Source organism: Microtus oregoni, unplaced genomic scaffold (genome assembly GCF_018167655.1).
Source record: "Microtus oregoni isolate MIOR12 unplaced genomic scaffold, Mior012 000013F_ref0000133, whole genome shotgun sequence".
Classification (NCBI taxonomy): Eukaryota; Metazoa; Chordata; class Mammalia; order Rodentia; family Cricetidae; genus Microtus; species Microtus oregoni.
The window spans coordinates 28680383-28697206 of record NW_024543072.1 but is presented as its reverse complement, the minus strand read 5'-3'; the positions used below and the strand labels follow the sequence as shown (position 1 = coordinate 28697206).

At 42.3% G+C, this 16824-nt stretch overlaps 1 protein-coding gene across 7 annotated transcripts in view; it reads right to left on the bottom strand.

Annotated features, from left to right (window-relative positions):
• Nucleotides 1-16824, bottom strand: part of Cfap20dc (CFAP20 domain containing) — a 220436-nt gene that overhangs the window by 33587 nt on the left and 170025 nt on the right. For all 7 annotated transcript variants that reach the window (XM_041662655.1, XM_041662659.1, XM_041662657.1 and 4 more), the window contains one exon: nucleotides 9148-9209. In XM_041662655.1, coding sequence (XP_041518589.1) covers nucleotides 9148-9209 — 62 coding nt within the window. The remainder of the gene's footprint in view (nucleotides 1-9147; nucleotides 9210-16824) is intronic.

Sequence of the window (16824 nt, the reverse complement as noted above, 5' to 3'; positions counted from 1 at the left end):
ACCGCGCAAACCACCCTCGCCAGGCACAGCTCAGACTTTCCTCCTTGGTTTGTTTCTTCCAGTGGCTCCTTTATTTCCCATAACTTGGGAGTGTTAATTTCAGCCTAGGAAAAGTCTACATCCATGCTGAATCCTGGTAAGTGTGTACACGCATGCACATACACACACACACACACACACACACACACACACACACACACACCCCAAATTTGAACTGTCATTATCTAGGAGTCAGGCCCTGGCTACTGAGTATTTGCACTGGGCTTAGGCACAAGTGTTTAGATCCTTTCAAGTATTAGGTCCTTTCAAGTTTCATTACATGGAATCACATAAAGCCTCACTGGCAAACCAAGAGGAGATAATACAAAACAAGCCACGCCTCCCTCTTGTTAGGCATGAATGCTAAGATATGAGAGCAAACACTGTTTAAAGGCACCAGTGACATTTCATTACGACAGTTCTTGGCAATGCAAGTCCACCCTTGTCAAGCTAGTTACATGTGTGCTATTTATATCTCACGTGTATTTGTATAAAATATGAGTTTCGTTAATTTTTTTCTGATGAATATCTGCAGTGATACAAAATAAAAGTAATTCATTTCCTTGCTATGATTAAGTGAGCAACTCAAACTAACCCCCTTTCATCCACCATCCATGGCAAAATAGTAAGCTTATTCAAAAATCATAACCTCAGTATAAAGTTGAGAAACGACAATGAAAGCTGGTGAGGACAGATGAGCGTGTTACCGCACATAACTGTTAGGAGGCAGACTTTTGTGACTGAGACTCCTCAAGACCCACACAGAGCTTTGGTAAACTTAAAACACAAAGTTAGGGTTGGAAGGAAAAGTAGGCACTACAGAGAGATGTTGGAGGGAAGCCATGCAAGTGCCAGCTTAGGAAAGGCCAGGTCGGCTCGCTGGGAGGCCACCACCATGGCATCTTAGACGGTGCTTTTTCCTCTCTCAGAAGCTATACGCTTACCAGAGAATAGCCTGGAGTGTTTTTTAAGGTCAAACTAGACATATGTTGATGATTTAAAAATGCAAGGCAAGTGCTTTATTATATCGCCCCAGCAGAATGCTATTGTAGTTTAAGAATATCATTAAATCAGCACAAACCCGCACTTATCGCTTCCTGCACATTTTTCACTGAGCTGCCTTCTGACTATGAGTGATCAGCTAATCTGCTCTCCGCCTCACAATCCCTCTAAGTGACAGGTCCATTCCTCCCCTAATACATTAGGTCTTCATTTACTCCGTGCCTTGCCACTGCTTTGTGGCTAGTGCTGGAACCTAGAAATTCACTAGCAGACGTAGATACTGTTGCATGGATGTAGATGCTGTCACATGGATGTAGATGCTGTCACATGAATGTAGAGACTGTCACATGGATGCAGAGACTGTCACATGGATGCAGAGACTGTCACATGGACGTAGAGACTGTCACATGGATGCAGAGACTGTCACATGGATGTAGAGACTGTCACATGGATGTAGAGACTGTCACATGGATGTAGAGACTGTCACATGGATGCAGAGACTGTCACATGGATGTAGATGCTGTCACATGGATGTAGAGACTGTCACATGGATGCAGAGACTGTCACATGGACGTAGAGACTGTCACATGGATGCAGAGACTGTCACATGGATGTAGAGACTGTCACATGGATGTAGAGACTGTCACATGGATGTAGAGACTGTCACATGGACGTAGAGACTGTTACATGGATGTAGAGACTGTCACATGGACGTAGAGACTGTCACATGGATGCAGAGACTGTCACATGGATGTAGAGACTGTTACATGGATGCAGAGACTGTCACATGGACGTAGAGACTGTCAAATGGATGTAGAGACTGTCACATGGATGTAGAGACGGTCACATGGATGTAGAGGCTGTCGCATGGATGTAGAGACTGTCACATGGATGTAGAGACTGTCACATGGATGTAGAGACTGTCACATGTTTGCAGAGACTGTCACATGGATGCAGAGACTGTCACATGGATGTAGAGACGGTCACATGGATGTAGAGACTGTCACATGGATGCAGAGACTGTCACATGTTTACAGAGACTGTCACATGGATGCAGAGACTGTCACATGGATGCAGAGACTGTCACATGGATGCAGAGACTGTCACATGTTTACAGAGACTGTCACATGGATGCAGAGACTGTCACATGGATGCAGAGACTGTCACATGGATGTAGAGACGGTCACATGGATGTAGAGACTGTCACATGGACAGCTGTCCTCCTTTGTTTTCCACTTCTTCCAGGAGTCCAGGAGGCAAAAATCAGAGCCTTTTCTGGACTCCTAATATGGACTAATAGCATTTGCAGAACAAAGGAAGTTGGTGTTCTCAGTAAGGGTGCTGTTAAAGTGTGTGTGTGTGTGTGGGGAGGAACAAAGAGAGTGTACTCTTTACCAAGTCAAAACACTGACTAGACCACGATAGAAATTTCTTTGAACTCTAGTGGCCAAGGAGTAGATTTCTAACCTCCTTAGGAGAAGGACCATTTATAGTTGAGGGTTGAGTACATCCACAACAGGAAGCATTATTACCATAATGCATACCTGCCACACATATGAACTAAAAATCACGAGGCTATATTAGATCTAGCTTTTAATTATGTTCAGTAAGGGATAATAACAGTTCACCATTTGCCTTCACTCGTTACTGAGCTATGTATCTAAGTGATAATTCAAAATCACTATTGTAAACTCAAAAATCAAGAGCAAATAAGTCGCTCATAGCAAAATATGAGAAATACTTCCTAATAAGTGTGCTTAAGAGAATACATGATTCTTCTCCCATGAGTATACACACCCAACACCCAATAGCATTTTCTTGTCCCAAGCACCAAATTGTATCTGATTCACGTTAATGGATGGCAAGGGATATAAAACCTTTTAAAAACCAACGGGCAAAAAAGAGTCAACAGAACAATAATGTTTGCATCAGCTCAATCAAATCAGCTAGGAGGTGTTTGCTTTTCACCTTGGAGTCATTTGAAACAGGCCGAGCATTTGACTCACACGGTATTTATTATACTGAGTGGGTTTTTATGTGTAATGAACATCATAATATTAAACTATAAAAGCCAGTAAACATAATATATTGATAAAATGAGAAATTTTGCATTTTAACTTCAATCAATTTAAAAGCATAACATTTTTCATTAATAAGAAAACCGAAAAGAAATAAAGGGAAGAAACGGGCAACTTCTTATAGAAGTGGAGTCTGTGCATGCACTCAAGTTTTGTAAGCCTGTGGTCTTCCCTGTGCTGGGATTGGTACACATCCCTCTCCCCTTCAGCCCTGCCTGCCCTGTGCCAGGCTTGGTATGCATCCCTCTCCCCCTCAGTCCTGTCCCGCCCTCATCTGCACACTGCCTGCCTGCAAGATACGAGGAGTGGAAATCCTCAGGCTCATGGAGGACGCATTCAGGGCATGGGCAAGGGCTTCAGAACCATCAAGCAACACTGAAGCTAAGGGCTGAAAGTACACTTTTGATGCTGTTAGGGTTGCTTATTTAAACAACAAGGCAGCTCTTCTGCACTGGATTACAAAATGGTTGACAAGGTAGTGGGCAGTGCCTATGGACACTTGACAGTAATCGTGGTCTTCCATTTCTTGGGGTACATGTCACTCCCTGAGATCTTGGCCTGCGTTCTCTCCTGTTCTGCCCCTTCACCTCTAGTAGAACAGAGATGTTGTAAACTAGAATTACCACTTAGAATTGCTAAAGGGTTTTATTATTCTAAAAATCAGAATCTTTAGTTAAAAATGGAAAGTATTCAATTGTTAGAACTGTAAACAGATGCTTTGGTAATTACCATCTTTCCACTGGACTGTGGGTCACAAGGGGTGCGAGTTCACTACCTGGACACAAAGCAGTGATTAGGGAGGCCTGAGTAATCTCAGAGCACTGCACTCTTCCAGTTAGAGAAGCCAAGATTATTTAGGGATGTGCCAATTCAGACACAGAAGTTTTGGGAAGGTGCAGGGGTTGCGGGGAGATGCACTCTATTGTTCTGAAGCCCCCAGGAACCAGGGTTTCATAAATTCACAACTTCTGAGAATGATATAAGTATAATATATAAGTATATATAATATAATATAATAAAGTAAAATGTCAGCTAATATTTCCCAGTCTTTACCTCTCCCAACACACACCCACACACACCCAGAGAGGGCTGAGTGTCAGCAGTCCAAGAAAGATAGAGTTACAGCCACAGGCAGTGCAGAATGGGCTTACCTGGGGCTCAGAGAGGCAGGTCTGGGAAAGAACAGAGAAGTAAGCAAAGATAAAGCCACCCTGGGGAGGTGGGCAGAGGTGGGCAGCTGTGCTGGCTAGTTAGACTGGGAGATGTGAGCAAAATTGCCAGGGAGAAGTTTTGGCAAGCAGGACTGAAAGTGGGAGGGGCATCTCAGCAAGAGTTAAAGGCAGTGGAGGAAGACATGACGGGGCAGGAGTCCACTGGATGGCGCTCTGTTCATTCTCATGGTTCTGCTGAACTGCTGAATCCCCTACAACCTTGGGGGAGAGGTGGTTCTGAGTTGGGTGGGTTACTGTCCAGGATGAAGGGTGCCTAGATATGAAAAACAGGGTGATTCTCAAGGATGTTTCTGGGAATCTTGTCTCTGGGGCAGTGCAGAGGCCTTCTGGGATCTGCACTCTGACAGAGATCCAAGAGGAAAAGGGCACAGATATCGTAAAAGTCTGTTTTCATAGCAGAGCAGTGGTCCCAAGAATCTCTTCATGAGAAGGGTAGGGTGGGGAAGAAGATGCTTGAATTAAATGTGCCATCCCACAGAGTCAGGGTTTTGCCCCTTTCTCTTTTATTCAAAACATATGTGTGTCTATAGATAAATTGGCTTGCACCGGGCAAGCTGAGCCAGCAGGAACTGAGGTCATTGGTTATTAATCATTTGTCAGAGTCTTCAGAGATTTATCAGATAATTGAAGCTATAAGTATGTCTATATCACACAAAAAATGTGGCAGAGCAGTAAAGGATTAGACCCTAACATAATCCACAATGACATTAAACAACAATCCCTGCCCCCTCAAACAACAACCAATCTACAGATAGTGATAAACCACAAAGCAAACACTACAGAACTGTACCATCTGGAGATTCTAGAACTGTTTTTGATATTGTTTATTTCCATAAACATTTAAAACCTTACGAAGCCTTCGACTCCATTCCTTCCTCTCCCTAAATTTCCACTAGGTCATAAAAGAACAAGCAGCTTTCCTATTCAACAGGAAAGACGACAGTCAACTCTATCCGCACGAACATACAACCAGAACATAATCACAGCTTCTTTCATAAAATACATTCTTGAGCAAAAACACGGTCTCCTATTCTGAAGAATCTGCACAGACATATAAATATCTGTGCCTGAGGGACAGCTCTCAACCCACAAACCCATAGATGGCATTTTCTAATAAATGACCTGAGGCTGCAAACAGGATCCATTTTGCTCTGTTTGGCAGCATGCAAGTCTACATGCTAGCAAACATTTCTCAACATGAATGAACTGTGAAATTGTTTCCTCCCGCCCCACACTCCTCTAAATTGTATTAGATAATGTTAGCCATTTCTGCACCTTGTAAAAGCTGTCAGTGCCCCGTGAAGTAGCATCAGTGGACTGGAAGGAAAGGGCCCCAGCGTCTGAGATGCTGCCTAAATATTAGTTGGTGCATTAGGAAAAAATAATGGAAAATGCCACCCCCTGCCTAAGGATGAATGGGAAAATGGCTGTGTGCAAATCGAGACATGCCAGGGTATGTGATGAGGTGAACCATATACATTTCACTTCCTAGACTGTAATCTTCTCAGGAAAATGATTACCATTGCATCCCACCTCGATCCAATGTCAAGCACTGCCCTGTGAGTGTAAGTGAATGATTTCACTGTGAAGAAAACAAGCTATGAATATATTCAGTGTTTTAGCTATTTCCAACCTGGAGCCAACTTTCTATCACCTGAATCTGCATGTTTTATGGGATGTATATTATCTCTAATATTAATCCTGCACACACAAAATGAAGAGAGCAATTATGTTTCAGAAATGAAAATCTTTGCAGAACAAAATGTAAATGGAAGACCCCGAGGAGCTGACTTTTCTGTTACATTAATGAAGCTAATTGAAAGTTGCCTCTAAATCCATATATATGTGCATATGAGCATATGTAGTTCAAAAGGCTTAGGTTCATAGAAGCCTGAAGTGGTTGCGGCATTTCACTGGAGTTAATGTGGTCACTGTCACGGGGTCACATCCTGCTGTCTTTGCTACGACGCCCTAGCAGGGATTGTGATGTCACGGATGCCTGCTTTTATAGCCACTGCTCAGACTCCACAGGCAGAACCTCCCATCTAGGACTTGGGCTTGAGGTTCTCCTGTCCAAGAGGGTGAAGTTAGAGATAACTTTTCGCATCTCTTTCATATTAATTATCTGTCCATCTAACTTAACTTTCAAGTCCTATATTTTGAGATGTAAAGTATGGGGTATTATTTATGAGAAACACAATAAATGAAAATCTGAATCACAAGGCTAGCTTTCAATTGAAATTAAATCCTATGTATCACATGAATCAGTTCATCCCACTTTCAATGGCCATAATGCTGATCTCAGAATTTTACCATCTTCTATGTTTATGGTCCAGTAATGCCTTTATGTTGACTCTCTGGGCTGCTGAATTTATGAGTCAGGAGCCAGGCCACATAAGCTGCAGGTTTTTTGAAGTTTATAATAATTGTCTAGGAAACTATGGATTATCTGATAGCAAATGGGGTTGAAAACAACTTTTCGTTTTTATAGTTTTTTCTTTCTTTTAAGTTTCACTATGAAGAAATGTAAACTAGTTTTTCCTAAGTGAATGAACACTTGGTTTCAGAAAAACAGCGTCTGTTCTGTTGGTGAAATTTTTAAAAATTCTATCTTTTGAAATCCACCTGGAAAAGGGATAGTTAGAGTCATATAGTGCCCCATCAACATGCCAATCACTCACCCAGTGCTTATGACTCTTTGCTCTTCAGCTTAGTGAAATAAAAGCAAACCATGTGACCCTTCAGAGTGGAAATGAGTCTCGTGGAAGTCACAGAATCCTAAGGCTGGACCTAACCTCTGACGGCAGGAAACTCCGATTCTTTCTTTTACATATGAGGGATTTGTATTATGACGGGAAGTCCAGAAAGCATGAAAGACTTGCCTGAGATACTTGCTGGTTAGTGGGCGAATGATGACTTCCTTTGAAGTCAATGCTCTGCTTTCTAAGATACCTTACAAATTCTCAAGTTCCTATAATTAGGAGTAAAGTTGGATTTCCTATTTTTTTTTCATATAGAAAAGACACTTATCAGGCAAGGTTGTAAGTGACATGATATATGTATGTATGTATGTATGTGTGTGTGTCTATGAATGAATATGAAAATGCCTTTTTGTAAACACTGAAATTCTAATCTCATCTTTAAATTCATTGTTTGTGACAATGACAATTCTTCAAGGTTCACATCAGGTGCATGGACGAGGAACACAAGGATGAGAGCTAATTTCTGCTCTGTCATAAACACTCCCAGCTCTAATGAAAATCCTGAAGACATGCAGATGGTCTCCCAGGAGCCTTGTTAGCACTCTTCCACGACTTAGTTCACTATTCCTTGTGGATTGGAGCAGGAGTAGAGACTTGGTCGACTCACTCTAAGCCAATCACATTGATAGTGAAATTTAGAAACTAGAAATTGAGATTCAGACATAGCTTGTTAGCCTCCATATGTAGATTGAACTATAATATATAAATTGAAGAGCTATCAAACAGCCATATTTGGAATGAGAAGCAAAGAGAGATAGTGTTTAGAGAGAACAGGGCAGGAAGGAGGCTGCAAACAGGGATGGAGAAGAGACCCTGACTGTCTTTCTCGTCTAGTATGCAAGCATGGTGTTCTAATTGAACAAATCCCTCCTGTTTCTCTCTCTCCCTTTCCAGCTCTGTCAATACCAGCAAAATTGTCTTTGCTCCAAGTCACTGCAGTTGTAACTCAAACATCATGTAACAGACCACACTGTGAAGCAGAGCTGTGCTCTCCTTGATGTCAGCCTACTCCACAGGGCAACTCACAAATGGATTAGCGATGCAATCCTGTAACTAGGACAGTTAGTGGAAGTCAAGATTTACTGACTTCCAACAACCCCCTAGTGCACAGCAAACAGTAATGAAGTAATGATTTATCTGGATAAACTAGCTTCTATAAATATGCATGAGAAAGAAGTAGTATTAAAATACTATGTGCATTTTTTTTTGAGGCATGATCTTATTCTGTAGCCCAGGTTAGTCTGGAACTCACCATGCAGTCCAGACTGCCCTCAACTTTGCAGCAATCCTCCTGTCTTAGCCTCTCAAGGACTGGCTATCACATGTGTTTTTAAGGCTCAAATTCAGACTTGTTTATTCCTAATTAGCCTAAAATTATGTTGACAAGTGATTCAGATAACAATAATATTTTGAAGTATCAAATATTTTGATGTTACAAAATTATGAGTTTATGAAAAAAGTAAAATATCAAAAGGCATTTTGATAAATTTAAAGGCATATAAAATACTCATACTCCATGTGCACTGGTCATCAAATTCCTATAAAATGGCATATTTATGAAAATCTTGAGTAAGTTACTGCTCATAGAGACCTTGCCATTTGCTAACAAGTATGTTAAGAATCATTCATCTATTTTTCATCATGTTATTCATCATCAGAATAACATGAATTATTGTGCCCAGATGGCCTTTGTTAGGTGACTTGCTCAAAACCCTGCAGCTGGGTATTTGAACACATTGCTACCACCTCTACATAGTTTGAATAAGAAAAGCAGATGAAGCAAAATTTCAAAAGCACCAGCAGCAGGTGGTTCAAGACCAGCTTGATCTACACAGCAAGTTTCAGGACAGCTACTTCATGTGAGACTTTATCGCAAAAACGAACCAAGCCAAGCAACCACAGACAAATAGAACACAACAACAATCACTACCAACAAAATTTTGGCAAATAAATTTCATGTAACCAAGAAAAACATACAGTTTTCTAAGTAAAAAGTTTTAAATCAAAACCATGCAGGTTATTGATGATTCTTACCGAGGGTTCGATGGAGAAGGTTGGTTCATTTCTTTCTGATAGTGATGACCCTGGTTGACAGGCTGGAAGAGAAAAAACACTGGTGAGGGGGGCCCCAGTCAGCACCATGATCTTCATACACACCACTTCTCATTTAGATATTTTCATATCAACAATTCTCAGTTTTGATATTTCACTTTTTGGTATTCCATTTACAGGAAAGAGCTTTGCTTCACGGCATAGACAGAGGCCGCAAGAGACCCAGCATATAATGGGGGACGTAAACGATAAAATGCAGGCTATTTTAATAGCTGGTGATGAGGTTCAACGGCATCTATGATGTAAATAAAGGCCACACACTGGAGTTCTCCTTGTGGAGTCTTTATCCTGCTGCCATTTCCAGAGACAGCAAAAGCAAACAAGATCTTCCAAGGAACAAACGCTCTGCTGGAAGGACAAGCACTAACTAAGGACAAAGAAAACACATTTATGCACCAACATGTCATTAGCTGGAATCACTCATGTGATTCCTAGGCCTAGGGGTCATTCCCCACAACTGTAAAGCACTGACCAAAATATGCTGAGAAAGTAAAGTGTGAACTCTCAAATTTCCTCCCACAATACCCCTTTCATTATTATTTGAAACACAACTGAAAGCAAGCAAACAAACAGAAAGCAGAAAAGAAAAACAACTCAAACAAAACAAACTAGTGAAGAAATATGGATCTTTCTTCTTTGGCTTATATGGGGAGGGGAGAGTTGGTTACAGCTAATACAAACTTCGTTTTGTACATAATTCTAAATATTCTCCTTATGTATGTTGCTAATAATGACAAAGATTAATTTATTTTGGCATTCTTATTTTATTACAAGTTGGAATTTGGCATACATTTTAAAATTGCATTAAAAATGTTACTTCTGAAAGAAAAAAAAATGTTACTTCTGTCCCCAGAGAGGTTGGTGTTAAGGCTTTCTTGCCCACACTGAGTGCCGACCCACAGCCGAGGTTAGCAATGTGGCTGTACATAAAGAGACTACCTTCCTTATTCTCCACATAGTTCTTATTTTAAGGGGTCCTAAATTATTAATCACGCAGGTGATGAGAATTCATAAGCATAAATTCCCTTTGTCTATAAACATTTTCTTGCAAGTATTCCGTTAATTGGTGTCAAACACCCTGTATGATAATCCCATCACTTGACCCTGCCACCTGTGATGTGCTGTGACTTTCCCTGCACCCAGATACTTTGGTAACTGAATGACATCATGTATCATCATTTCAGTAACAAGAAACAGCAGCTAGGAGAACGGCAGAAAGAAAGCATGGCACAAGGCATACCTGATCTCACCAGAGAAATCAAATGTCCAGCAATTTGCAAGAGAAATTTAGTTGATGATGTAGGCTTCATTACTTCATAGCAAGAGAAATTAGCAAGCAAAAGGCCTAATGGTTGCTTCTCTGGATCAACCCACACTGGTATAGAAAATTATTCCCAATAATAAGTTCATTGGTATTCACCCAGTAGTTCAGCAGCACGGAGGCCTCCAGCAAATAGACTTCTATTTATTTATTTTCATAGGCATTTCCAAAACTTTCTGAGCATCACAGCTCTGGTATTCAGGCAAATGTCCACTCCTGAATTCTATAACCATCAAGTCCACGTACACTCATGCCATACCCTTCCTCCAGATGCTGCCTTTTCTCCCTCGGCAAGTGCCTACTGAGTTTGTGACGTATCTCTGTGAACCAGGTGGACTGGCTCCTTCCCATCGTGCTCATGTTTAGATAATGTAAAATAGATTCAGTGATACAAGGGCACAGCCAGTAGCAGTGCACAGCAGAAGCTTTTCAGAGGAGTGAAAACTGGTGACGTGAAGACGTGGGAGGCCCAGTGGCTGGCTGTCTGAAGGTGATTATCACCAGTGGGTATTATGGGGTTTAAGTCTCACACCCCACATGTGCTATCTTGCATTTGAGAAACAGAAGAAGCAACATCTCATGCAGCTAATAAAATGTAGGCAGGACTTTGTTTCTGTCCCTGAACCAAGTTATAACAGCCTATGTGACTGGACTATGTGACTGGAGAAGCCTCATTTTTAAAGATGCAGGAACACAGGGATGGTGCGGGAGAATTGTCTGTATGCTGTCAATGATGTTTTAAATAAATGCTGATTGGCCAGGTAGGAAATATAGGCAGGAAAACCAGACAGGAAGTAGAAATGATGTAATGAGAACAGGAGAATTCTGGGAAGGAGGAAGTTGATTCCTCCCACTCCTGCCCAGACCACCAAAGCAGCAGGATGTGATTTGCCCCACTGAAAAAAGGTACTGAGCCACATGGCTAACATAGATCAGAAAAATGGGTTAATCAAGATGTGAGAGTTAGCCAGTGAGAGGCTAGAGCTAATGGGCCAATCAGCTTATAATTTATGGAGACCTATGTATGATTTTTTGGGGGGCTAAACAGTTGTGGGGGACCTGGTGGAAGGACAGAAAACACAAACAAGCCAGCCCCTCATGTTACACAGGGAAGAGACTCATCCAAAGGCCTTGCTAAATTACTCCCAGTATATTACTGATAGATTCGATCACCTTTATAAAATCATATTTCTCCATGAGTTTCCACTCTGTCAAATCTAGCATGACAATATGCATTTAGCATTTCTCTTGGAAGGTACATGTTTAACCGTTTCTTTGGGTCTTCATTTATTTTTGAGGGTTCTTGTGTTATGAAAAATGTATATGGAATTAATTTGCATGCTTTTCTTTAACCAAACTGTCTTTTGTTATAGATCTTCAGTCATGGATCTTGGTGGGTAGTGACTGTTTCTCTACATATGCATTAGGGAATTTATTTTTAGAAAGGTTAACATCCTATGACTGTACCTGTGATAGAAAGTGAATTTTGGAATTCAGCCTTATCTATAGAACATCGTAAGCAGATGCAAAAGACCTTTACTGATGCCTACAAGTAACTACAACAATACCAATAATGGTAGCACCTTACCAGTGTCTACAAAATAGCTACAACAGCAACAGCAGTGACTTATGTTTACTGTGCGTTTATGCCCATGCTAATTCTGGAGAGAGAGTATCTCATTCGGGTCCTACAGGAAGCCTGTGAACTATATATAATTAACTCCATTTGTTAGAAGAGGACATCCAGATACTAGTATTAATCCAGAATCATGTCTGCCAGGAAACAGTGGAGCCAGAAGCTATACCCATTCAGTGAGATTCCATAGCATTCCATTTCAATGCTAGTTTGTTTGTATTATTTAATGCAGCTTGGGAATTCATGCAGAATATGGAATACAATGTTCTGAATAAAAATACGACAGGATCCACTCAGTATATGGAAGGGAAAAAAAGGCACCACAAGATACATTTTTATGGAGTATATGAGACTGTCCAATTATTATAAATTAAACTCACTTGATTTGACTCTCATGTCATGTCACTATATACTTAAAATTAAAGACAGTAAGTTTTTACCACACTGCCTAACTTGGAACTGTTGTAAGCTCAAAAGACAGCAAGCACTCTGAAAATAATGTTTATATTGCGAGGTGACTTTCACAACTCACACCTTCCCATATTTTCTTCTGACAGCACAGCAATTACTGTGATTCTATATCTTCATCGGATTTTATCTACAGCTCAGCACAGCCCATCCCCTCCTTCCTAGCTTGCCTACAAAACAAACCCAGCATATTCCCAAAGAGCTGAGGATATAATGGGTCTGTAGGTTAGAAGAAATTAAGACCTACCAGGTATGAAACACCTACAATGCCTGTTTTGTATGCACAGCAGTCTGGGTTCATGTGAAAACACAGATACATGGAACAGAGTCTGGCGATGGCAGACTTTGTCCTTTTGGTGGTGCTGTTGCTATGCCCTAGTGCCAGGGAAGAGACACTCATGAAATCACCACCACCCAGAGGCTTTGACTTCCTAGGATCAATTTGCTGGGAATGTTGAGGTAAGGGAGAGCAGGGAAGGCCAAATAAAAGAACAAGAGATAAGATAATCCTGCTATGCTGAGAGGTACAGACAATATCTTTATGTTGTTATGTAAAATCTATTCAAAATGGCAATAATATTGCAAGGTTAATCAAGGCCATAAATAACTTGTCTGAGAATCTCACCATATGCTCGGAATTTTATTAAGTGAATTTTGCCTCATTTTTCTCCAAATATTATGCGCTGCAATATGCCACATTGATGGATGCATAAGATGAGCATTTAAATCCCCCTCACTCCCTTTTTCCAAGCTGGGAAGGCTTATATTATATACTATATTAGGTTATGGTATGAGGATTTTTAATTTGAAGGAATAATAGCTTTGAGGCATCAATTCAGAGAACAGCATTCACATTAGGTGTGCTTTTCTTGACTCTAGATTCATGCAGGGACAGAAATGAAGTGCTCAAAAAGGAAACCACCAAAGACTGTCAGCAATGCTCTGTTGGGGGGGCTATGTAGATGTCAGTATGGAAGTGCCACCAAACAAGCACAGAGCATCTTTGCTTATATAGATCCAGTCCACCTGCCAGCCCCTGTTCACCTGCCCCTGGTCCACCTGCATGGCCTGGTTCACCTGCCATGGTTCACCTGCCAGCCCCAGTCCACCTGCCCCTGGTCCACCAGCATGGCCCGGTCTATCTGTATGGCCCTGGTCCACCTGCCAGCTCTGGTTTATCTGCCAGTCCTGGTTCACCTGTCCATGGTCCACTTGCATGGCCCTGGGCCACCTGCCAGGCCCTGGGCCACCTGTCCCTGGTCCACCAGCATGGCCCAGTCCACCTGCACGGCCCCATCCACCTGCAAGGCCCTGGTCCACCTGCCAGTCCCAGTCTGTCTGTATAGTTCTAGAAGCCATGAAAAGGGGGAAGCGCTCTAGAAAACCTGAAGAAATACCTTCAGGGAGCAGCAGGTTCCAGTAGGAACTTGGCTCATTTGCTGGCAGAAGGCAATATGGGAAAAGCTCTTTTGTGAATCAATTTTACAATGCTAGTAAATGACAAACATGGGGTTTGGGCCCAGAATACTTCAAATTCTTTTGACTATCATATGAAACTATATTCATGTGTGTGTACACATGCACATGAGCGCGTGCGCGCGCGCACACACACACACACACACACACACACACACACACACTCACACACCATGAATAGAATGTTTTCATGCTATTGCCAATCAAAATCAGAAACACATTCATTCAAAATTTATTGTAACTAAGTCTTAGTTCCTTTCCCAAGGCTGCACAAAACCCAGTTTTGAACAAATCTCAGGAGGGCTACTCCTTTCAGAATGCCTCCAAAAACATTACTTATAGCCAGGTTTCCACAGAAGTTGTAAAGTATTGTTTTAATTGAATTTGGGTTTAAGTTAGAAACTTTGAAAAATTTGGCTGTCAAAGGCCAATGGATTTCTCAGTAGGCTTGATTTACTTAGCTTAAGAAGCCTACAAAAGCCAATTTGCGAAGAGAAATATGGTTACATTTAATTACACTTTTAAATGGCTTATTTATTACATCTAAACACCTTTTAAATGGTACACACTACTCGGAACTGTACTGATGCTGGGGAATCAGGGCTTGTGGCAAACACAGTCGTTGTTGCTAAAGACTTCCCTGCCTCCGTGCCCCTCTCTGCCACCACACTGCAGCATCTGTGAGGTCCTCCTGTAAGGACAGACACTGGATGTGGCCTCACTAAGTCTCCTGGGCCCAGAATTGCTCATGAAGCCTGGCTCAGAGGGACAGCTTCTCATGGTGTATACTGAATGTTTAGTATCAATATTTAACATGAAATGTTGCATGTGCCACTCAAGACTTACTTAAGCAAAACAAAGCTGATGTTTATTTTGGAGCTGATGAAAACCAGTTTACTTTAGAATAAAAAGGAATTATTTAGTATGCATGTTACTGATTGCTTCATTTAATCAATGAATGACAACCAGCTGTGCTGCCTGATGCCGGGTTCTCTTTATGGGTCTTCTATCCAGGACTGAGGACACTGGTAACGATGGTTATTTAATGGTTCTAAATGCGATAGTCGAACCTACTGAGAATGCAGGACGCTGAATGTATGTGAGGGTAGGGACATTTACCTGATATTTCTATAAGTTCTACTTTTGCGGTGAATTGTAAAACACTTTAAAAATAAATTCTTTAGGGGCCGGCTCAGCAGGTAAAGGTGCTTGCCATGAGCCTGAGAACTTGGGTTGAATCTCTGGGACTGCCATGGTGGAAAAAAACTAACCCTAGCAAGCTGTCCTCCACCCTCCACGCCTGTGCCGTGGGGTGTGCACCCTCCAGCAAATTCGGGCTGGGAGTTAGGTTCCTGGTTTTAGGGCATAGAGTAAGCCTCCTCATGAGGCCTAGAGCAGAGCCTCAGATAGTCTGGAGCTGAGGGATAACCTGGTGCAAGGCGCACAAATACTCACACGGTGCAGCTACGGAACTACAGCTGGCTCGAGAGCATGGAGTGAAGGGTGGGGAGGACTGCAAGGTGAGGCTGCGATGGGGGGCCTTCTCAGAGCGCAGCGGCCCTCTGGGTCAGACTGCGATGGGTTCCTTATCAGAGTGCAGCGTCCCTCTGGGTCAGGCTGAGATGGGGGACCTTCTCAGAGCGCAGCGGCCCTCTGGGTCAGACTGCGATGAGGTTCCTTCTCAGAGCGCAGTGTTTCTCTGGGTCAGTCTGCGATGTAGGCCCTTCTCAGAGTGCAGCGGCCCTCTGGGTCAGACTGCAATGGGGGGCCTTCTCCGAGCGTAGCGGCCCTCTGGGTCAGACTGCAATGGGGGGCCTTCTCCGAGCGTAGCGGCCCTCTGGGTCAGACTGAGATGTTACACTCAAGAGGCCATGGGAACCACTGAAGGGCTTTACATAGGGAAGAGAGCAGAGCAGACCTGGGCTTTACCAAGGTCTAGTGTGAAAATGAGAACTAAATTAAAAAAACGATGTACTTCATTTATGTGTGTACGTCTGTGTGAGTATGGGCCATATATGTGGATATCTATGGAGACCAGAAAAGGGCAATGGATACTCTAGAGCTGGGGTTATGGATGCTGTGAGCTACCTGACATGGGTGTAGGGAACAGAATCCTGGCCCTCTGCAAGAGCAGCAAGTGTTCTTAACACCTAAACCATCTCTGAAAACCAAGGTTTTTACTAAGTGCTTATTATGTTTCAAGTTCACCACCAGCTGGCTTTGATTCAGGACACTATGACTTCAGAACCAGGAAACCTAACCCACAGCCTGTAGTACTTAGACCAGAGGCAATGGGATGAAGATGTACTGCTGAAGAAATTCAGATGGACAACACCATGCCACGTCTGTGTGTCAGGCGGCAGCGGTGGTGGCGGGTGGGGTGGTTAAGAAGCAAGGAGGTGGAGCAAGGGCGTATCAGGTAAGAACACTGGGTACTCTTGCAGAGGACCTGGGTTGGGTTAGTTCTCAGCCCTCACATGGTGGTTCATACCATCCATAACTCCAGTTCCACTGGATGGGACATCCTCTTTTGACCTTTGAGGGCACCAGGAATACACATGGTGAGCAGCCATATGCAGGGCAAACACTTAATACACATAAAACAGAATAGAGAAATCTAAAAGAAAATAATTAAAAAGGAAACAAATGGAAGAGCCTTAGGATCTGAAGACCAATATGGACATGGGGGAATGAAAAT